The sequence below is a fragment of the Carcharodon carcharias genome, chromosome 9 (assembly GCF_017639515.1).
Source record: "Carcharodon carcharias isolate sCarCar2 chromosome 9, sCarCar2.pri, whole genome shotgun sequence".
Taxonomy (NCBI): domain Eukaryota; kingdom Metazoa; phylum Chordata; class Chondrichthyes; order Lamniformes; family Lamnidae; genus Carcharodon; species Carcharodon carcharias.
The window spans coordinates 19,944,282-19,967,150 of NC_054475.1; the positions used below are offsets into that span (position 1 = coordinate 19,944,282).

Below are 22,869 nucleotides of genomic sequence, written 5' to 3' on the forward strand. Positions count from 1 at the left end.
CTACTCCTGTACTCAAATCCTCTCATTATGAAGGCCAACATACCATTTCCCTTCTTTACCCTCTGCTGCAACTGCATGCTTACCTTCAGCGACTGGTGCACGAGGACAACCAGGTCTTGTTGCACATTCCCCTCTCTCAATTTATAGCCATTCAGATAATAATCTGCCTTCCTGTTTTTGCTACCAAAGTGGATAACCTCACATTTATCCACATTATACTGCATCTGCCATGCATTTGCCCACTCACTCAGCTTGTCCAAATCACACTGAAGCATCTCTGCATCCTCCTCACAGCTCACCCTCCCACCCAGCTTTGTGTCATCTGCAAATCTGGAGATATTACATTTAGTTCCCTCATCTAAATCATTAATATATATTGTGAATAGCTGGGGTCCCAGCACCAATCCCTGTGGTAACCCACTTGTCACTGCCTGCCATTTGGAAAAAGACCCGTTTATTCCTACCCTTTGTTTCCTGTCTGCCAATTAGTTTTCCAACCATCTCAATGCCCTACCGCCAATCCCATGAGCTTTAATTTTACACGCTAATCTCTTATGTGGGACTTTGTCGAAAGCCTTCTGAAAGTCCAAATAAACCACATCCACTGGCTCCCCCTCATCAACTCTACTTGTTACATTCTCAAAAAATTCCAGTAGATTTATTAAGCATGATTTCCCTTTCATAAATCCATGCTGACTCTGTCCAATTCTGCCACTGTTTTCCAAGTGCTCAGCTATTAAATCTTTTATAATGGACTCTAGAATTTTCCACACTACCAACGTCAGGCTGACTGGTCTATAATTCCCTGTTTTCTCTCTACCTCCCTTTTCAAATAGCGGGGTTACATTAGCTACCCTCTAATCTGTCGGAACTGTTCCAGAGTCTATAGAATCTCGGAAGATGACCACCAATGCATCCACTATTTCTAGGGCCACTTCCTTAAGTACTCTGGGATGGAGATTATCAGGCCCTGGGGATTTATCGGCCTTCAATCCCATCAATTTCTACAATACCATTTCCCTACTAACACTGATTTATTTCAGTTCCTCCCTCTCCCTAAACCCTGTGTTCCCCAACATTTTTGGTATGTGTCTTCCCCCCCAGCACTGAATTCCCACATAATCTAAATTCCTGATTTTGCATTCAGTCTATTTCGTACTGAGTCTTCATCTCCTTTCCATGCATCCCTTACCACTGTAAATCTGCCAGGACCTGGTCCTGCTATGCTGATATGAATACGTCATGCACATGCACCTGGAGCACCGACAATAAAAATAGCAGCATTTCTAATGGAAAAATCATTCCGCCAGCCTGTCTCTTCTTGTGACATCCACAATGGGAAAGTGTTACAGACATGTAGCTCATACCTCAGTTCTGGTACAATTTGCTTACATAGAAATGGAAGGAAACACAAGGTGCTGTGCCATATTTCCTGAGGCCTACCTCATTTACACTGCCGGCGCACCCTCCCTGACCCAAGTAGTTTTGCCCCATGCTGTCTTGAATGCCGAACTCTTCAAGATGATGCTTTAAAATGCCCCCTTTAACTTAAAGTAAGAAGGGTGCAGTGAAAATGGGGGAAGGGGAGAAGAAGGTAAATTCCTGATAAACTCAATTCAGAAAAATGCCATAGGGAGAGAAGCTCAGGTAGAAGCTGAGGTAGGGTGGCAGCCTCATACTATCTCACAGAACTTGGGATAACTGCTATTTGAGATGAAGGAACAAAGCAGCTACTGCTGTGGAAATAAAAACAGAAAATGCTAAAAAAAACTGATAACTTTGTCGACAGATGCTAATGTTTCGAGTCCATATGACCCTTCTTCAGAGCTCTGGAGGGTCATAAGGACTTGAAAATTTAATTGTGTTTCTCTCTCCACAGATGCTGTCAGACCTGCTGAGTTTTTCCAGTATTTTCTGTTTTTATTTCAGATTTGCAGCATCCATAGTATTTCGCTTTTCTTAAATTCATTCATGGGATGTGAGCTTCGCTGACTGGGCCAGCATTTATTGGCATCCCCTAATTGCTCTTGAGAAGGTGGTGGTGAGCAGCCTTCTCAAACTGCTGTAGTGCATGTGGTGTAGGTACACCCACTGTGCTGTTCGGAAGGGAGTTCCAGGATTTTGATCCAGTAACAGTGAAGGAACGGTGATATATTTCCAAGTCAGGATGGTAAGTGACTTGGAGGGGAACTTCCAGGTAGTGATGTTCCCATCTATCTGCTGCCCTTGTCCTTCTAGATGGCACTGGTCATGCTATCTTAGTACTGTGGAAAAGCAGGGGGAACTGTTTTGTATTAATGACGAAGCAAGATGCTTTTAAGAGTCTGTTTTCTGTTCAAAAGAAATGGAACAAAACAGGCGAGGCTCTTGAAGATTTAAGAAACAGGGAGTCAGCTAGGTGTCCAGGAAAACATAGGTAGAGTGAAACGGCTGTTGAAGGACACAAAGGTTTGACCTGGTGTGGTGGGGAGAAATGAACCTCTGCTGGAGTGCTGGGAACGACTGTGGAGCTCTTCCTTCAATGCTACATATCTGCCAGAAGCATGTAAAAGGGGTGCATAAGGCATTTAATGCAGAAATATGTTTTGATAAGTTTGTCGTATTGGTTGGCTGTTAATCAGTGTTTGATCAAAGTTGATTTTAGTATTTTTTGCTACAGTAAAAGTCTTAAAACATGAAATCTTGTCCTTCAGTTCTTTCCATCGTTGGAAAATTTATCTCTTTTTAAAAGTTATCTGTCTTTACAGGGATCACAGCAATGGTCTTTCAAACTTCTCTTCCATCAGCAAAGAACATTTTAAATGTGCAACATGGGGCAGACGTAATACAGCTGTCATTGATGGTGTGAGTAGTTTAAATTAAGTATCATACAGGAATGGTATTAATTTAATATTGAAATGTATTGGCTTAAGTCGGGAATTTCAGCATAAAAACCAATAATTATAATCAAATTGATAAAAGTATGCCAGACCATTGATCCTGGGGAATTCAAGGCCTTTTTCAAATTCCTCAAGCCATCGCGTTTTCTTGATTTTGATTCTATAGCCTTCTTTCAGAGAAAATTTCCTTTTCTGCTTGTTCTGTGCAGTCCCAGACTTCACAGTCTGACACTGTCAAATCATTTTCCCTTCTTTGCAGACTCATCTTGACCTACTCAAACTTTTACTTCATGACTTGTCTTATAATTTAAAAACTTATTAGGATGTGGGTGACACTGACAACAGAGCATTTGCTACACATACCTCCATGTTCTAGCCAACCACAATGTGAGCTGGAACCATCTGTAGGCCAGGTCAAGTAGAGATGGTTCAGTTCCTGAAGGACAATAGTGAGCTAATTATGTTTTTATGACATGGTCACTTTTTCTAGTACTAAGCTGCAAGTTACCAGATTTATGAAATTCAATTTAACAACTCATCATGTTTTGATTTCTGGGTTGCTAGTCTAATAATATTGCATCAGGAGACTTCTTTTCAACCTCAGTGATGTCCTGCACTGTGGCCCTTCATCTACCCCTGGTGATGGTCCTGTATTGTTAATATGGGTCCTTCATCTTACCCTTGGTGATCCCTTGCACTGTGATGCTGGGCTCTTCTCATACCCTGGGTGATGGCCTGCACTGTGGTCCTTGGTCTACCTTTGCTGATTCACCTACACTGTGGTCCTTGGCCTACTCTTGGTGATATCATTGCACAATAGCCCTTCATTTACTCCAAGTGATAGTGTTACACCTAGTTGAAGGACCAAGTTTTATAGCAAGAAAGGTTTAGTTATATATTAACATTCATTTTCACGACCTCAAGATGGGACCAATAAACTTGCAGAATAGACGTCATTAACAAATGAATTTCAACACAGATAGTGAGAGATATTAGAAAAATTAGATCACAAATTACTTGGAAAATCAAATCCAAATGGGGTTGAGGAGAAAAGGGATCTAAAAGTACAACGCAAACCACAGAGTTATAAGGCAGGTCAATAAAACTATTAAAAAAGCAAACCAAGCACTAGGATTTATTTCTAGAGGAACAGGATTGAAAAGCAGAGAAATTGTGCTTAAATATATATGTATTGAACTTCTATTAATCCAAACCGGAGCAATGTGTGCAATTTCGGGCACCATGTTATTAAAAAAAAGATATAGCGATATCTGAGAAGGTGCAAAAGAAATTTACAAGGTTGATACAAGAACTTATTAGGAAAGGATGAGCAGCTAAGGTCTTTTTCCGCTTGAAAAGAGAAAGCGGAGGAGCTAACTAATAGAGGTTTATGAAATTATGATGGGTTGTAGTGCAGAAGAACAAAGATATTTGTGGGAAAGAGCAAATCTAGGGGCATAAAATAGTAACCAAAAAAATCAAATAGGGAATTCAGATGAAACTTCTTTATGCATTGAGTGATGAGAATTTTTTTTCTTTATTCTTTCATGAGATGTTGGTGTCGCTCACAAAGCCAGTATTTTTGCCCATCCTAATTGCCCTTGAGCAGAGTAGCATGCCACACCATTTCAGAGGGCAGTTAAGAGTCAACTAGGTGGGTTTTTACAACAATTGATGATAGCTTCATGGTCACCATTACACAGACTAGCTTTACATTCCAGATTTATTAACTGAATTCAAATTCTACCAGCTGCTGTAGTGCGATTTCAATCCATGTCCCCAGAGAATTAGCTAGGTCTCTGGATTACTAGTCCATCAGCTTTATCATTATGCCACCATCTCCCCATGTGGAACTCACTATCACATGGAATGGATGAGGTGAACAGTTTATATACATTTAAGACCAAGCTAGAGAAGCAATTGAGAAGGGGATAGAAGGTTATGCTGATACAGTTAGATGAGGAAAGCTGAAACAAAAGCAAAGACTACAGAATTTGGTATTTTTTTCAGGGAAAAGGATAACAGATTATTTTCCAAAGGTATAGAAGACGGTAAATGAAATAGAAAATGTAAATCCAGAAAATTCCTTCAAACTAAATCTTAAAAGTAGGAGGAGGAATTCAGGTTCAGGTCAGTAAGAACCATAGATAAATTACAATGCAGAAAGAGGCCATTCAGCCCATTGTGTTTTCGCCAGCCAAAAACAGAGAAAAAAAGAAATTAACCGCTCATTTTAATCCCACTTTCTAGCACCTGGTCCGTAGCTTTGCAGGTTACAGCACTTCAGATGCAGATCCAGGTACCTTTTAAATGAGTTGAACATTTCAGCCTCAACCACCAACTTAGCCAGTGAATTCCAGACACTCACCACCCTCTGGGTGAAAAAGTTTTTCCTCATGACCCCTCTAATCCTTCTACCTATCACCTTCAATCTATGCCCCCCCTGGTAATTGACCTCTCAGCTAGGGGAAAACAAGTCTTTCTTGTCTACCCTTTCTAGGCCATCAATTTTGTATGCCTTTTGTCACCCCTTAGCCTCCTCTGTTCTAAGGAAAACAACACTTGCCTATCCAATCTTTCCTCATAGCTGCAATTTTCATGCCCTGACAACATTCTTGTAAATCTCCTCTACACTCTCCCCAGAGCAATTATGTCCTTCCTATAATGTGGTGACCAGAACTGTGCACAAAATTCCTGCTGCAGCCTAACTAGCATTTTATACAGTTCCATCATTACATTCCAGCTTTTGTATTCAATACCTAGCCCAATAAAGGAAAGCGTTCCATATGCTTTCTTGACCACCTTGTCCACCTGCCCTGTCACCTTCAAGGACCTGTGCATATGCATTCCAAGGTCACTTACTTCCTCAACCCCTCTCAATAATTTCCCAATTATTGAGTATTCCCTTGCTTTGTTTGCCCTCCCCAAACGCATTACCTTGCACTTTTCCAGAATGAATTCCATTTGTCAATTCCCCACCTACTCAACCAAACTATTGATATAATTCTGAAGTTGACAGTTATCCTCTTCACTATCAACTACACAGCCAATTTTTGTCACCTGCAAATTTCCCTATCATGTCTCCCACACTTAAGTCTAAATTGTTAAAATATACAAGAAACAGCAAGGGCCCCAACGCTGAGCCCTGTGGAACGCCACTGAAAACTGCTTTCCATTCCAAAAAACATCCATCAACCATTACCCTTTGTTCCTTGTCACTGACCCAATTTTGAATCCAACCTGCCACCTTCCCCTATATCCCATGAGATCTCACTTTCCTGACTAGTTTCCATGTGGGACCTCGTCAAACGGCTTATTGAAATCCAAGTAGACAACATCCACTGCACTACCCTCATCAATCCTCCTTGTTATTAACTTAATAGAACTTTTTGAGGAAATAAGACACACGGTTCCCCTAACAAAATTGTGCTGACTGTGCTTGATCAATCTGTGCCTAAGTGACAGTTTATCTTGTGCCTCAGAATTAATTCCAATAACTTGCCCACCACTGAAGCCAGACTGACCGGCCTATAATTTTGTGGCCTATCCCTCACACCCTTTTTAAATAATGGTATAATGTTCGCAGACCTCCAATCCTCTGGGACCTCACCTGTATCCAGTGAGGATTGGAAAATGATCCTCAGAGCAACTGCTATTTCCTCCCTGGCTTCCTTCAACAGCCTGCGATACAAACCATCTGGCCCTGATCCATCTTTAAAATTTCAGTTCCTCCAGTACTTCCTTTCACACTCCTCCTCTTTAACTAGAATATCTTCATCATCCCTCTCCTTAGTGAAAACAGAGACAAAGTACTCAATGAGAACCCTTCCCACATCATCTGCATCAACCTACAAGCTTTCATGTACATCTCTGATAGGCCCTACCTTTTCCTTTGTCATTCTCTTGCTCTTAATGTGTTGGTTATACACCTTAGGATTTTCTTTGATTTTACCTGCCAATACTTTTTTGTATCCTCTCTTTGCTTTCTTAATTTCCATATTACTTCATCCCTGTACTTTCTATACTCCTTGGAGTCCTAGTTGGCTAGTTGAAGTCCCCAACAATTACTGCCCTATTGTTCTTGCACTTAGAAATCTGTCTACAAATTTGCTCTTCTAACTCCCTTCTACTACTTGGGGGTCTACAGTACATTCCTAGTAGCACGGCTACCCCTTTTTTATTTCTGAGATCAACTCATAAGGCCTCATTTGATAAAAGCAAAATACTGCAGATGCTAGAAATCTGAAACAAAAACATAAAATGCTGGATAAACTCAGCAGGACTGAGAGCATCTGTGGACAGAGTCACAGAGTTAACGTTCTGAGTCCGTATGACTCTTCTTCAGAGCGGAAGTCATATGGACTCGAAACATTAACTCTGTCTCTCTCTCCACAGATGCTGTCAGACCTGCTCAGTTTTTCCAGCATTTTCTGTTTTTGTTTGGCCTCATTTGATGCTTTATTTAGTATATCCCTCTTTTGATGCTTAATTTAGTGTAACTTAGAACTGATGCCAAGAAGGTCTTCATATAAAGGTAACATGTAGTGTGAAGTTTGAATAGGATAAAGATAAAAAATCCTTGCAATCATTGAAGAAATTGTGGCATGCCCCAATGGAAAGGCTGGTGGGCTTTTCTAAATCACTGAAATACAATGGGCCAAATGCTTTTCTCACCTATGTCTATTTTGGTGTGACCTACCTTAGATCTGTACTGTCAGCCAAAGAGATTGCCGGCTTCCTCACTGCATTACTACATGCAGCACTGTTGCTGGAAGGTAACACGATAGGGTCAATAATGTGAACTCAACAGACTTTACAGAGAAATAAATATCCCCTAATATATTAATTAAGTGAAAATAAATCACTTAGTAAATCTGAAACAATTAACCAGAAGTTCTCAGTTATCTTAAAGCGTCACTGAAATACACATATTAACAGCAGTCAGGAGGAACAGAGCAGTGGATTCACAAAGCTCTGCAAACATTGAATTGCAACTTCCCAGATGGCCAAGTAGTTAGAAATGCCATATAAAGCTAGATCATATACAACAAATAGTCTCAAGGTCAATCCCCAAATTTTGAGTCTTAGCAGCAGCTGCAGCACAAAAGTTAGCTTCAGCCAAGGTTCCAGCCAGAACATTTTCCATGATGGTAAATTTGCTATGTAGTTTTTAGGTCAAGCATATTTCCATTATAGCTACTATATGACATCCTTATATCGTTATTAATGCTTTTAGTTGCCAATTTTGTTTTTAACCCTTTATGCATTGAAATACATCTCATTCATTCACAACTCCACGTTTGTATCTTTTGCTGATAAAACTATTGTAACTCAAGTAACAAATTATATTCCCTGACTGCGACTGTGTTCATGTTCCCTCTTTGACCTCTTTGCCACCTTTGACAAAGTTGACTACACCATCCTCCTCCAACACCACTCCCCTGTAGCCTCGTTCAGATCACGCTCATTTGATTCCATTCTGAGCTATTCAAACATAGTCAAAGAATATCTAGCAATGGCGTCTCCCCCAACAATTACCTCTCATGTCTCCCGAGGATCCCCCCGCTTCATCATCTGCTGGTAACATTTAAAGTCATGGGTCAGGTAACCCACGTGCATGCCGATGACAATCAATATGTCAATAGCATCAAAGCAACATTTTTTCTTATTATTTCTCAGAGAACTTAGATTGATACAGCATAAGAGCACATTCTGCTCATTGTGTCTATGACAGGGCACGGGGGGGCCACATCTCAAATAGTGTGCTATTTTGATCTCCTTATTTAAGGAAGGATATAAATGTGTTGGAGACAGTTAGGCAGAATGGGTTTGTTTAGAAGAGTGACAGGTGACTTGATGGACGCATATAAGATGGAAGGGCTGGTGGGTCTTCCTAGATTAACAAAATACAATGGGCCAAATGCTTTTCCTGCTGTTTCCCCACAGCCTGTCTTTAGCAAATCAAAAACAGTATCAAAATGCTGCTCAAAACCCAAGGAGGCAGCCAGGAAACATTGCACTTCATTGTGTCTCAAACTTCTACTGTAAACAACCATGAACCCCTGGTGCCTGCATGATTATTCCTGAAAAGTCTGCACTCACTCAATCTCCATGCTGAGTAGCTCCACCAATGCAGTGAAGGTGCCAACCTCAAGCAGCAGAAATATATTATATCTCATCCACTGCTGGACCTCTTCCTCGGAGTTACATTCACCAAATGTACCTGCAAGCCAACAAAAAGGATCACAATCAGCTTGCTTCAATATTATGCTACTCAAGCACACACCAACCTGCACCTAGATAGCAATTTAATACAGAAAATGCCCCAAGCACTTCAGATGACGCTAAGGGGTTTGAGGTGTGGGGTGGGTGGGGTGTGTTTGCAACACAAATAGATAAAAGGAATAAAAGATTGGTTGCCAAGCCATGAAAAGAGGTTGAGGAGTGGTGGCTGAATGGCTGGCCAAGAGGAGGCAGTGCTGTAGTAGTCATGCCACTGGACTAGTAATCTAGGAGCCCAGGCTAATGCTCTGGGGACATGGGTTCAATGCCATCACACAGCTGGTGGAATTTAAATTCATTTAACAGATCTAGAATTAAAATTCAGTCACCATGAAATCATTGTTGATTGCTGTAAAAATTCATGTATTCATGTGGTTCACTAACACCTTTTTAAGGAAGGAAACCTGCTGTTCTTACCTCACCTGGCCTACATGCAACTCCAGACTCTCAGTAATGTGGTTGACTTTTAAGTGCCTTCTGAAATGGCCTAGCAAGCAACTCAGTTGTATCAAAATCTCAAAAGGAATGACACCAGAGGACCATCCGGCATCGACCTAGGCACCAGAAATGACAACAGCAAAACCAGCCTTGTCGACCCTGCAAAGTCCTCCTTACTGACATCTGGGGGCTTGTGCCAAAATTGGGAGAGCTCTTAGCACTTCCTGGACGTGTGAAGGAGTTCTACACAGCACAGGAATTGCAGGCAATGGGTCTCAGCTATCCCATTATTTTGCTTAAAAGACTATCTAATTCCAGTCTTTCTACATATATAAAACATGCAGCGAGTGATGTCATACACATACTATGGTTCACTATCCCTTATGATGACCAGGTGAGAAGGGGTGAACTGGCTCCCCTCTATTCAATGCTCTTGATTGGTCACAACAAAGGTTTAAGTTTCTTTTTCACGAGCATATGTCTTTTCTAAATCAGAATGTATTTAACCATTTAAGCTATGAGAAATAAGGAGCCAAATAAGGTTTTCTTGAGTCAAAGAGCAAATTTATGCATCATTAAAACCCAGAAAAATAATAAAATTGCAATGTCCAGACACACACACACAGACGCACACACACACACACAGACACACACACACGTGGAGTTAAGAGTCCATTAAAAAAGGCAAAAGAATATAGGTTAAGTGTCCTTTGATTTCCTTGAGGTGTAGATTTAAAAGCTGCAGCCAATTTAGGTTAGCTGGTTTCTTGGATGCAGTCATGTGTAGAAGATGCTGTAATTATTACAAGATCTCGATTCACTGGTAGGTTTCTGATAGAGTTGGCTTCTCGAATCGGGCAACACACTTGTTCCATAAGAGGGAGAGGGAAAGAGAACAGCCTTCAGCCTGTTTCTTCTGAAGACTTTCTTGACACCACCTGTGTCACTTGCAATCTCTCTCAAGTGGCTGGGCAGCCTTGCCTTGAAAGGCTTCACCCACTGTATACTTCAGAGAGGTTTTGAGTGCATCTGCCTGTGGCAGCCATTGTTTCAATATCCAGTAGTTTGCACTTTAAACGTCTCTTCCTTAGATAGTTACGAGTTTTGATGGGTGTCTGGAATATAGGAAATGTCTCTCTCTTCACACTCCCCTTGGAGTGATGCTTTTGTTTCTCATCTTCACCTTCAAATGTGGTCTTGCATTTTTAAGCAGTTTGCGCTCAGTTCAAATTGCAAAATTTTCAGGCAAGTAAAAGTTGAAAAAACATGATTTCAAAAATAAGGGGGCATAACCTCATGACACCCTTAACTTCTATCGTTTATGTATAAAGTGTTCTTATTTAATGCATTTGTTTAATATTAGATTCCTATCAAAAGACTTGCATTTCTAGACCACCTTTCAAAACTTCAGGACATCCCAAAGCCCATTACAACCAATGAAGCAGTTTTTGAAATGTGGTTGCTGATGTAATATAGGAAATGGGGCAGCAAATTTGTACATAGCAAGTTCCCAAAAACAGCAAAGTCACATTGGCCAGATAACTTTGTTTCCCCCAAGTGATGTTGAATCAAGACATAAGTATTGGCGTGTAATCCCTTGAGTATAAAAGATTAAGGGATGATCTGATTGAGATGATTAAAGGAACTAATAGGGAAATATTTCCTCTGGCGAAGCAGATTCTATAACAAGATGACATAACCTTAAGATTATAGCCAGGTTGTTCAGGAATGATGCCAGAAGCACTTTTCCACACGAAGGGTAGAGGAAATCTGAATCATTCGCCCTCAAAAAACAGCTGAGGTTGGGGGTCAATTGAAAATTTGAAATCTCCTTGAAAAAGGAGATTGAAAGATTTTTGTTGCCAAGGGTATTAAGGGTTATGGAACCAAAGTGAGTTAGGATACAGATCAACCATGATCCAACTGCATGGCAGAACAGGTTTGAGGGTCTGAATAACCTAATTTGATTCCAATGTTTTAATGATCGCGATCTTCAGTAAAGTAATGGAAGGGGTCATCAATAATGCTATCAAGTGGCACTTGTTTAGCAATAAACCTGCTCACTGGCACCCAGTTTGGGTTCTGCCAAGGCCACTGAGCTCCTGACCTCTGTATATTCTTGGTTCAAACATGGACAAAAGAGCTGAACTCCCGAGGTGAGGTGAGACATCAAGGCAGCATTTGACCGAATATGGCATCAAGGAGGCCTGACAAAGCTGGAGTCAATGGGAATGGGCAGACTCTCCACTAGTTTAATCATACAAAGCACAAAGGAAGATGGTTGCGGTTGTTGGAGATCAGTCATCTCAGCTCCAGGACATCTCAACAGGAGTCCCTCAAGGTAGTATCCACAGCCCAACCATCTTCAGCTGCTTCATCAACGACCTTCCTTTCATCATAAAGTTAGAAGTGGGGATGCTCGCTGATGATTGTACGATGTTCAGCATCATTCGTGACTCCTCAGATACTGCAGCAGCCCATGTTCATATGCAGCAAGACCTGGACAATATCCAGGCTTGGGTTGACAAGTGGCAAGTAACATTCGTGCCGTACAAGTATCAGGCAATGACCAACTCTAACAAGAGAGAATCCAACCATTGATCCTTGACATTCATGGCATTACCATCACTAAATCCCCCACTATCAACATCCTGGGCATTACCAGTGGCCAGAAACTGAACTGGACTAGTCATAAAAATACTGTGGCTACAAGAGGAGGTCAGAGGCTCGGAATCCTGCGACGAATAACCCACCTCCTGACTCCCCAAAGCCTGTCCACCATCTACAAGGCACAAGTCAAGAGTGTGATGGAATACTCCCCACCTGCCTGGATGAATGCAGCTCCCATAATATTCAAGAAGCTTGACACCGTCCAGGCCAAAGCAGCCCATTTGATTGGCACTACATCCACAAACATTCACTCCCTCCACCACCAACACACAGTAACAGCAGTGTGTACCATCTACAAGATGCACTGCAGGAATTCAACAAGGCTCCTTACACAGCAGCTTCTAAACCCATGACCACTACCATCTAGAAGGACAAGGGCAGCAAATATACGGACCACCACCATCTGGATGTTCCCCTCCATGTTACTCCTCCTAACTTGGAAATATGTCAACATTCCTTCACCGTTGCTGGGTCAAAATCCTGGAACTCACTTCCTAATAGCATTATGGGTGTACCTACACTACATGGACTGCAGCAGTTCAAGAAGGCAGCTCACTGCTACTTTCTCAAGAGCAACTAGGGATGGGCAATAAATGCTGGCCCAGCCAGCAAAGCCCACAGCCCATGAATGAATAAAAAAAGAGGGTTAACAAGAAGTCTCAAATTCAATTAATAAAAGGGCCAGAAGGGAAATTAGGAAAACTCTTTTTGTACAGAGACTTATAACCTGCAATGTTCTGTTTCAAAGGGTGGCAAAAACAGATTCTAAGAAGTGCTCATAAAGAAATTACATAAATATTTCAAAAGAAAAAGTATGCAGGTCCACAGAGAAAGAACAGCAGAATGGTACCAGTTGGATAGTTCTTTCAAAGCGCTGGCAGAACCATGACAGGCCAAACCTTTTGTGCCTTTGGTTCCAGTCTATCTGGCCCAGCTCCATTCTTGCCCCACTGAAGTCCGCTCTGTGCCAGTTGATTATTCTTATTCTGGGTTGACCAATATCCTTTTGCTCTGTAATCCTAAACCTTATTATACAATGATCACTGTCCCCTGACTGTTCCCCTACTGTCACTTGATCTATTTGACCAACCTCATTCTCAAGAACCAGGTCCATCAGTGCCTCTTTTCTTGTTGGACTGGACACATACTGTAGGAAATTCTCCTGAACACGATTTAGGGACGTTTGTCCCTCACTGTCCCTTACACTACCACTATCCCAGTCTATATACAGGTAATTAAAGTCCCCCATTATAACTACTCTACAATGTTTACACCTCTTTGTAGTTTCCTTGCAGATTTGTTCCTCTATATCCTTCCCACTCACTGGTGGTCTATACATTACATCAAGCAATGTAATTGCATCCTTCTTATTCCTTAGCTCCAGCCAAATCGATTCTGCCCTTGAATCCTCTGACACATCCTCGTTCTCCCATACTGCAATACTCCTTAACCAAAAACACTACCCCTCCTCCTTTCTTCACTTTCCTATCTTTTCTGAACACTTTGTAACCAGGAATATTTAGCACCAGATCTGCCCTTCCTTAAGGTCTCCGTTATCGCCAAAACATCATTATCCCACAAGGCAATCTGTGCCTCTAACTCCTAATTTTATTAACTATACTCCGTGCATTCACATACATGCAGTGTAACCCTGAACTAGACTTCATTTCTTGCTCCTTTACTCCGACTCCATCTATTAACTTACTATTCTCTATTTTAGTGCTATCTGCCTCTCCCAACATTCCATTCATCCTGGTATTACTTCCTAAAATTCCCCTCTGGTTCTCACACCCCTGCTGAGTTAGTTGAAATCCTCCCTAACAGCACTAGCAAAACGACCCGCAAGGAACTCAGTCCCAACTCTGTTCAGGTGCAGCCCGTCCGGCTTATACAGGTACCACCTCTCTCAGAGCCAGTCCCAACGTCCTAGGAATTTACAGCCCTCTCTCCTGCACCATCTTTCCAGTCACACATTCATCTGTTTTATCCTTCTATTTCTGTACTCACTTGCACGTGGCACTAGGAGTAATCCAGAGATTATGACTTTAAGAGGTCCTGCTTGCTAATTTTCTACCTAGTGAACTGTGAACAGCTCAATCAAAATAAAGGTGTATTCTTTGGCTTGCAAAGATTTCAACCAAAAATATGTGCTACAGCAAGTGATGCTTACATATACAATATAATTGAGGAACCCTGAATTAGAAAGCCTTTGACAAGGTCCCACATGGGAGACTTATAAAGAAGGCAAATGCACATGGGATACAGGGTAATTTGATGAGGTGGATTCAAAATTGGCTTAGTTGTAGGAGACAGAGGATGATGACAGAAGGATGCTTTAGTGACTGGAAGCCAGTGTCCAGTGGCGTGCCACAGGGATCTGTGCTTGGCCCCCTATTATTCGTCATTTATATAAACGACACATGACTATGTGGGGAGGAGGATCAATAAGTTTGCAGATGACACAAAGATTGGCCAGGTGGTTAACAGTGAGGTTGAGCGCCTTGGGCTACAGGAAGATATAGACGGGATGGTCAAATGGGCAAATAAGTGGCAGATGGAATTTAACCCTGAAAAGTGTGAGGTGCTACACTTTGGAAGGAGTAATTTGACAAGGAAGTATTCAATGAACGGCATGACACTAGGAAGTTCCGAGGAACTAAGGGACCTTGGCGTGTGTGTCCATAGATCTCTGAAGGCAGAGGGGCATGTTAGTGGGGTGGTGAAAAAGGCATATGGGACACTTGCCTTTATCAATCGAGGTATAGATTACAAAAGTAGGGATGTCATGTTGGAGTTGTATAGAACCTTGGTGAGGCCACAGCTGGAGTACTGTGCGCAGTTCTGGTCGCCACACTATAGGAAGGATGTGATTGCACTGGAGGGGGATGCAGGGGAGATTCACCAGGATGTTGCCTGGGATGAAACATTTAAGCTATGAAGCGAGGGTGGATAGGCTTGGGTTGTTTTCGTTGGAGCAGAGAAGGCTGAGGGGTGACCTGATCAAGGTGTACAAGATTATGAGGGGCATGGACAGGGTGGATAGGGAGCAGCTGTTCCCCTTGGTTGAAGGGTCAGTCATGAGGGGACATAAGTTCAAGGTGAGGGGCAGGAGGTTTAGGGCAGATATAAGGAAAAACTTTTCTACCCAGAGGGTGGTGACGGTCTGGAATGCGCTGCCTGGGAGAGTGGTAGAAGCGTGCTGCCTCACATTCTTTAAAAAGTACCTGGATAAGCACTTGGTACGTCATAACATTCACGGCTATGGGCCAAGTGCTGGTAAATGGGATTAGGTAGGTCAGGTGTTTCTCGTGTCGGTGCAGACTCGATGGGCCGAAGGGCCTCTTCTGCACTCTGTGAACATAATGAGCGGCTCATGTTAATGGTTAAGAGGAGCGATTTGAGTGTATGTACGAAGTTATTAGATTTTAAGCAAGAGTGAGCATTTTGGGTGTGACGTCCACAACCTGAAATAGAAAAGAATTTTATGGCAGTATGTACTGTACAGTGGAGAAGGCAACAGAAATAACAGTGAATAAAGAGCAAGGATCAGAAACATTAGTAATATTTATGGTTCAATTTACAGTGAATGGAAGAGCCAACGTCCAGGATTGCAAGTAAATTAAAAAGACAAGGCAAATCAGCAAGTAGTAATGGCGCTTATTAGTAGCTGGCACTTGGGTACTCAAATCACTAAAATTGGTAAGGCAGGTTAATAAGGTCATAACAAAGCAAGCACAGTACTGGGGTTCCTTTCCAGAGGGATGGGATGGAAAGATAGAAAAATTATGTTAAACTTTAATCAAACCTTGGTTGAACCACATATTACAAAAGTACATAGAGGTAGTAGAGAGGGTTAAAAAAAATTAATAAAATTAATAAAAATTAATAAAAATTCACAAGAAATCTTCAGAACTGAGAAGTTATGCCTATCAGGAAAAATTGAACAGGTTTCTCATCTCTTTTCTCCAGAAAGAGAGAAGGTTGAAGACGACCTAATACAAGTCATTACGATTAGAGTCTATTAGATAACCTTTGATTGATTCAATAAGGAGAAACTTGCTTATATACAGTGCAGCAAGAATGCGTAAATCACAACCATATGGAGTGACTGAGGTGATGATCAAAGATATATTTAAGGGGAACCTGGATGAACAGAAGAAAAGAAGGAATAAGAGGTTATGCTGATGGAGTTAGATGAAGACAAGAGTTCGTGAAGCCAGTCAAGCTGAATGGTCTGTTTCTGCAAAGTACATGTGATGTGATTCTCTATTAAATTTTGTATTTTTGGAAGGTTGAAGGCAAGGAACTTCACACCTGCCCCCTCTGGATTCAAGACAGCTAAGGTGGAAGCCATAGCAGAGGGAATGTTTGAGTGGGAGAGAGTGAGGATACTGACTGAGGACAAAGGCATCATGGGCAAACCATTACTTGAATAGTAAATCACAGACTAGACAGTGAGACGTTTGAAAGTACAGAGAATTTGTTTCTAGGGATGACAAAGGAGATGGGGATGAAAGGAAGAAAGAGATAGAGAAGCTATGTTGAAATGATTACAACTTGTATTTATATTGTGCCTTTCACATAAAACGCCCAAGGCAGTTTAAGGTCAAGGGATGATCATGAAAATGGGTACAAATGCTTTAATATCAAGAGGTGAGACATAAGTCGCATTCAAAGCCAAGCAGAATGAGGTTGGAAAATATATCAATGAGCTTGACTTGGTCAATGCTGAGTTCACATCGCACTGTATACAACTCATGGCCACAATGTTGAATTTTTCCCTACTCTAACACTTGAAAATACATGGCTACTCAAACACTTGAGGTAAGCAAGTTTGTAATACAAAAACGTATTAAAAAAGGAGTGAAACACCACTGCTCTGTCACCCAGAAACACTCCATTAACACTACCAAGTTACAGAGGCAGTGGGTCAGATGATCCAGTGGGATGGACTCCAGCTGTTCACCTCGAAAATTTGGTTTCAAATTCAGTTGTGACTGATAAAGGGAAATTAATCTGCAAAAGTCTGAATCCCATCCCAAGGTGACAAGGATCCATATCAATAAAAGTGCCCTACTGCAGAAATTAACTGTAGAAAATGAAAAAAAATGTCACATTGCTGCTGTATGGGATATTAAGGTTAGGGCAAAGCATAAGTTTATTTTGCATCTTGTGCTGTACTCCATCTGACAGCATATACTTTCTGACACTGGTTGCTCTAATTGGGACATTTTTCCCCTTGTTGAAACAAAAATCAGTAATGTTCATCTAAATATCATCTTCAACTAAATGTTACCTTGTGCCATATAAAGTATAGCACGAGCCACTTTCAGTCTTTTCTCCCGGGCTGTTACCTCCAGGCCATCCAGCAATCTCATGGCATGGGTCTGGTGTTCTGAGATATCCACTTCGGTCCATTTCTTGTCTTTCACTGCATAACAAATTATTAGCATGTATTGGTTATATATACTATAGGCATGAATCACACTTCTGGACACGTTTAAAAAATTGTCACAAAGATGTAACTATAAAATCACAGATTTTTAAGGACAACTGTTTTAAAGGTACATTTTTGCTTCCAAACCTGTAACTTGAGTTCAAAAGCTCTTTTCAAAATGGAGGTATGGACAGGCAACCTGGCACCTTTCTATATTTGTTCATACCTTGCCAGGCTCTTATCTTGGGAACTGATATCAGAGTCATTAAAATGCAAGGCTCCTCCAGGGCATCCATTGAATCTTTTCTTCTTCTTAGGCAGCCCCTCGGGGTTGAGGATAACTTGCTTCCACACTAAAATGAGTTCTCAGGTGACTGAAGAGTCTAATGCGCAACTAACAGTCTGTCACAGGTGGAGCAGATGGTGGTAAGCGGAACAGGTGAGTGGGGTGCGCTGTCGGGGCTTGGCTTCATCTAGCCCTTGGACATGAGACTTGGTGTTCAGCTCCTTTCCAGATGCTTTCCCTCCACTTCGGGCGGTCTTGGGCCAGGGATATATTTTTTTTTAAAGTGTGAGGACAGAATCACAGAATTGTTACAAGGCAGGAGGCCGCCATTTGGCTCAATATGTCTGCATCACCTCTCCGAATGACAATTTCACCTAGTGCCATTCTCCTACCTTCTCCTGGAACCCTGCAAATTGTTTTTTTTTTTAAATAATCATCTAATTCTCTCTTGAATGCCTCAACTGAACCTGCCTCCACCACATTAAGGCAGTACATCCCAGGCCCTAACCACTTGCTGTTTGAAAAGAAAGTCTCATGCCACTTTAGCTTCTTTTGCCAATTATTTTAAATCTGTGCCCTCCCGTTCTCAATCCTTTCACAAGTGGGAACAATTTCCCCCTATCTACTCTGTCCAGGCCCCTCATGATTTTAAATGCCTCTATTAAATCTCATTTCAACTTTCTTATCTCCAAGGAAACAAGTCCCAAATTCTCCAATCTATCTTCAAAACTGAAGCTTTTCATCCCTAGAATCATTCTCGTCAACCTCTTCTGCACTCTCTCCAATGCCTTCACATTCTTCCTAAAATGCAGCACCCAGATCTGTACACAATACTCCAGCTGGGGTCTAAATAGTGTCTTATATAAGTTCAAAAAACCTCCTTGCTCTTGTACTCTATGTCCCTATTAATAAAGCCTAGGATACTGTATGCTTTTATTAACTGCTCTCTCAACCTGTCTTGTCACCTTTAATGACTTATGCACATATACACCCAGGTCCCTCTACTCCTCCACAGCACTTTGGAGTAGCACCTTTTATTTTATACTGTCTTTCCATATTCTTCCTACCAAAATATATCACCTCACATTTCTCCACATTGAACTTCATCTACCATCTATCCGCCCATTCAGCCAGCTTGTCTGTGACCTTTTGTAGTTCTACACTGCCCTCTTCACAGTTTACAATGCTTCCAAGTTTTATATCATCCATAAATTTCGAAATTGCTCCCTGTACACCAAGGTCCAGATCATTCATATATATCAAGAAGAGTAAGAGTGCCAATACCAACCCCTGGGGAACGCTATTACAAACCTTCCTCCAGCCACAAAAACATCCATTAACCACTAGTCTCTATTTCCTGTCACTCAGCCAATTTTGTACCTATGGTGCTGCTGTCCCCTTTATTTCATGAGCTATAACTTCTCACAAGTCTGTTGTTTGGCACTATATCAAATGCCTTTTGGAAGTCCTTGTACACCACATCAACTGCACTGTCCTCATCAGCCCTTTCTGTTATCCCTTCAAAAAAACTCCAACAAGTTAGTAAAACACAATTTTCCTTTAAGAAATCCATGCCGGCTCTCCTAAATTAACCTGCATTTGTCCATGTGACTATTAATTCTGTCCTGAGTTATATTTTCTATAAGTTTCCCCACCACCCAAGTTAAACTGACGACTGTAGTTGCTGGGCTTATCCTCACACCTCTCTTGAACAAGGGCATAATGCTTACATTCTCCAATCCTCTGGCACCAGCCCCATGTCTGATGTAATGAACTCTGATACTTACCTTGAGTTTAGATCAGGAGTTCAGAGTTCAGGAACTCTAGTTTCCAGAGGGCCTCGGGACTTCTGCGCGTGTGCCAGCCGGGAACTGGCTGCACATGCACAGTTTGTTGATCTCACGCAGGAAAGGGGCCGCACATGTGCAGTTAGTAGTTTTTATGCTCTTTAGGCTGGGAACCAGCACTGAGCACATGTGCGGAAGAAAAATGAAAACGCGAAACTGCAGGTAAGATGTCCTGAAGAGGAGCGTCACTGTAGAAGTGTCACAGGGGGCAGGACACAGGGAAAAGGTCCCAAACAAGGGAGTGGGACAGAAAGAGGTCCTAGAAGACAGTCCCAGGTAAGAGGCAAGGGCAGAGATTAGAAACAGGTCCTGTTTAGTAAAGTTGAGAGAAAAGGGAAAAGAAATAGCCTCCAAATTAATAAGAGCGTGCTGCCAGGAGCAGACAAAGTCTAGTGGACTCGAGAGAAACCGTGAAGATCCAAGAGGGCAGTGAAGGTTGGTGACTCCATGTTGCGAGCCACAAGGGGAAAGGTACCCTTTTGAAGGAGTGGTGTTCTGCTTGGCATGGCCAAAGATCTGAAAGCATGCTTGGAAGGTGAAGCTCGAGTGTATGCAGAGATCCAGAGGAAAGGAATCTCATAAGGCAAGATTGAAATGATGGAGATGGATTCTTGTTAAAGCTGTTCAAGTTGGAGAGACTTTGAAAGAAAAATTCAAAGGTGAGTTCTTCGAACGTGGTGATAGGAAACCCTCATAAGAAAGACAGTTTCAGAGGGACTAGTTGGCTCACAGTGTAACAAGCATCTGGGTGGGTTGTTGAGAAATCCACAGAATCTGCTTTGGTCACATATGTCATTTACTTTGGAGTGTGGTGGGTCTGACCACAGTTTGGCAGTTGGTTCATTTGCACTGCATCCTTACCCTGAATATTAGAGTATAAGATAGATATGGTAAATTGTTTTATCTTTCTGAATTTGTATGTGGCTGTAAAGAGATAGCTGGGTGAAGAAATAGTGATTATTTCAATCATTTTCTTGTGTCTGTAGAGATCTTTCCAACCTTTTTGTCTGGTGTAATATAGTTCATTTTTCTTGTTTAATAAATGTTTTATTATGTGTTAAAAGGTAATCAGCAAAACCTACCAAGCCAGGTTTCACTCAGGAATCTGGCTTGTCCAGTTTTAACACCAGCTGGGATTGTGACAAAGTGAGGGTTTGTCCGGGATCATAGCAAGGTGGAGTCTCTTACGGGATCAAACATCCTTAAATTTAAGTGAGATCTATGAATCCTTAAAGAAACAAGTATGTGGAGAAACTAGGCATAGGAATAGGATTTGCTGTGAAGTATACTACAGTGGCTGGAATTCAAAAATGGCTTTGACTGTTGCCAAGACTTTTCTGGGAGTAAAAGATGTAACTGTAGATTATTTGAAATCCTTAAATAGTCTACACTAAGAGAGCTAGCAGATAAATTGAAGGTAGAAAGAAAAGCAGGATTTTGTAAGGGTTATATGATTAAAGTAAATACCCAGCATTTAGAATTACAAGGAGAGAAATTGGTGTCTCACAGCTAGTTAGCTAAAGTACAGCTACGAAAGAAAGAGATTAGAAAAACAGAAGCTTGAACTTGAAAAAGAATAAGAACTGAAAATACTTGAACTGGAGGAAAAAGAGAAAGAGCAATGAAAAAAACTTGAATTAGAAAGAAAGGTGAAAAGAGAAAGAAAATGAAAGAGCAAAAGAAATGCGAAAGCTTGAGCTTGAGAGAGAAAAGCTTATAATAAAGGAAGAAAGGGGAGGTAGTGGTTCAGAGGATGATTCTGATTCTACTGAGAATTTTAATTTAACTAAAACTGTTCATTTAGTTTACAGAGGATGGAGTTGAAAGATATATCACCTCATTTGAAAATATAGCTATGAAGTTGAAGTGGATAAAAGAAGCTTGGACCTTACTGCTACAAAGTGTCCTGACAGTTGTATTTATGATCAGAAGAACAATCTGCAGACTATGAAGAGGTTAAAAGGGCAATACTCAATGCTTATGAGCTTGCCCCTGAAGCTTATCAATTAAAGGTTAGGACCATAACGAAAAAGCCAAATCAGACATTTGTTGAATCTGCTAAAGAAAAAGAAATGCTGTGGGATCAGTGGTTTCAATTAATGAAATTAGGAAAAGATTTTGAGAATGGGAAGGAAATTATGATTATGGAAAAATTCCAAAATAGCATTCCAGTAACCATTAAGGTTTATTTAGATGAGTGTCAAGTAACAAAGATCCATAAAGCCGCAGTTTTAGCTAATGCCTTTATCTCACACAGATAGTTCCCCATGTGGGGAAATGGTCATATGGAATTAGGAAGGAAACTGGGGGATTAGAAAATCTAGGGATGGAAAAGATACCAGTTCTAGGGAACAAATAGAAAGAAACCAAAATAATAAAGGAGATAGAACGTGCAAGTGATGTAAAGAAAACAGTATGCTTCCACTGCAATAAATCTGGACATACTAAACTAATTGCCGAAAATTAATTGGGAGACGTATTGCAGGCCTAGTAATGCATAAGGAATCCTCAGAAAAGGCTGCACCAGAAAAGGAAATGGTATGAAAACCATAGGAATGGTGAAACATGCTCCCTCAAAAACTACTAGAAAGGGGGAACAAAAACAGAATTACCTGGAAAAACTCAGCAGGTCTGGCAGCATCGGCGGAGAAGAAAAGAGTTGACGTTTCCAGTCCTCGTGACCCTTCGACAGAACTGAGTGAATCCAAGAAAGGGGTGAAATATAAGCTGGTTTAAGGTGTGGGGGGGTTTGGGTGGGGGGAGAGAAGTGGAGGGGGTTGGTGTGGTCCTAGGGACAAATAAGCAGTGATAGAAGCAGATCATCAAAAGATGTCACAGGCAACAGAACAAAAGAACACATAGGAGTTAGAGTTGGTGATATTATCTAAACAAGTGTGCTAATTAAGAATGGATGGTAGGGCACTCAAGGTATAGCTCTAGTGGGGGTGGGGGGAGCATAAAAGATTTAAAAATATTTTAAAATAATGGAAATAGGTGGGAAAAGAAAAATCTATATAATTTATTGGAAAA

General features: G+C 41.3%; 1 protein-coding gene across 3 annotated transcripts in view; it reads right to left on the reverse strand.

Moving 5' to 3' along the window:
- strip1 (striatin interacting protein 1) overlaps positions 1 to 22,869 on the reverse strand; it is a 127,145-nt gene that overhangs the window by 86,897 nt on the left and 17,379 nt on the right. For 2 of the 3 annotated variants that reach the window (XM_041196357.1, XM_041196358.1), the window contains exons 4-6: positions 17,566 to 17,700; positions 8,982 to 9,102; positions 7,579 to 7,647 (exon numbers count right to left, since the gene is read on the reverse strand). In XM_041196357.1, the coding sequence (XP_041052291.1) occupies positions 7,579 to 7,647; positions 8,982 to 9,102; positions 17,566 to 17,700 (325 nt within the window). The remainder of the gene's footprint in view (positions 1 to 7,578; positions 7,648 to 8,981; positions 9,103 to 17,565; positions 17,701 to 22,869) is intronic. The other variant, XM_041196359.1, reaches the window with a different exon arrangement.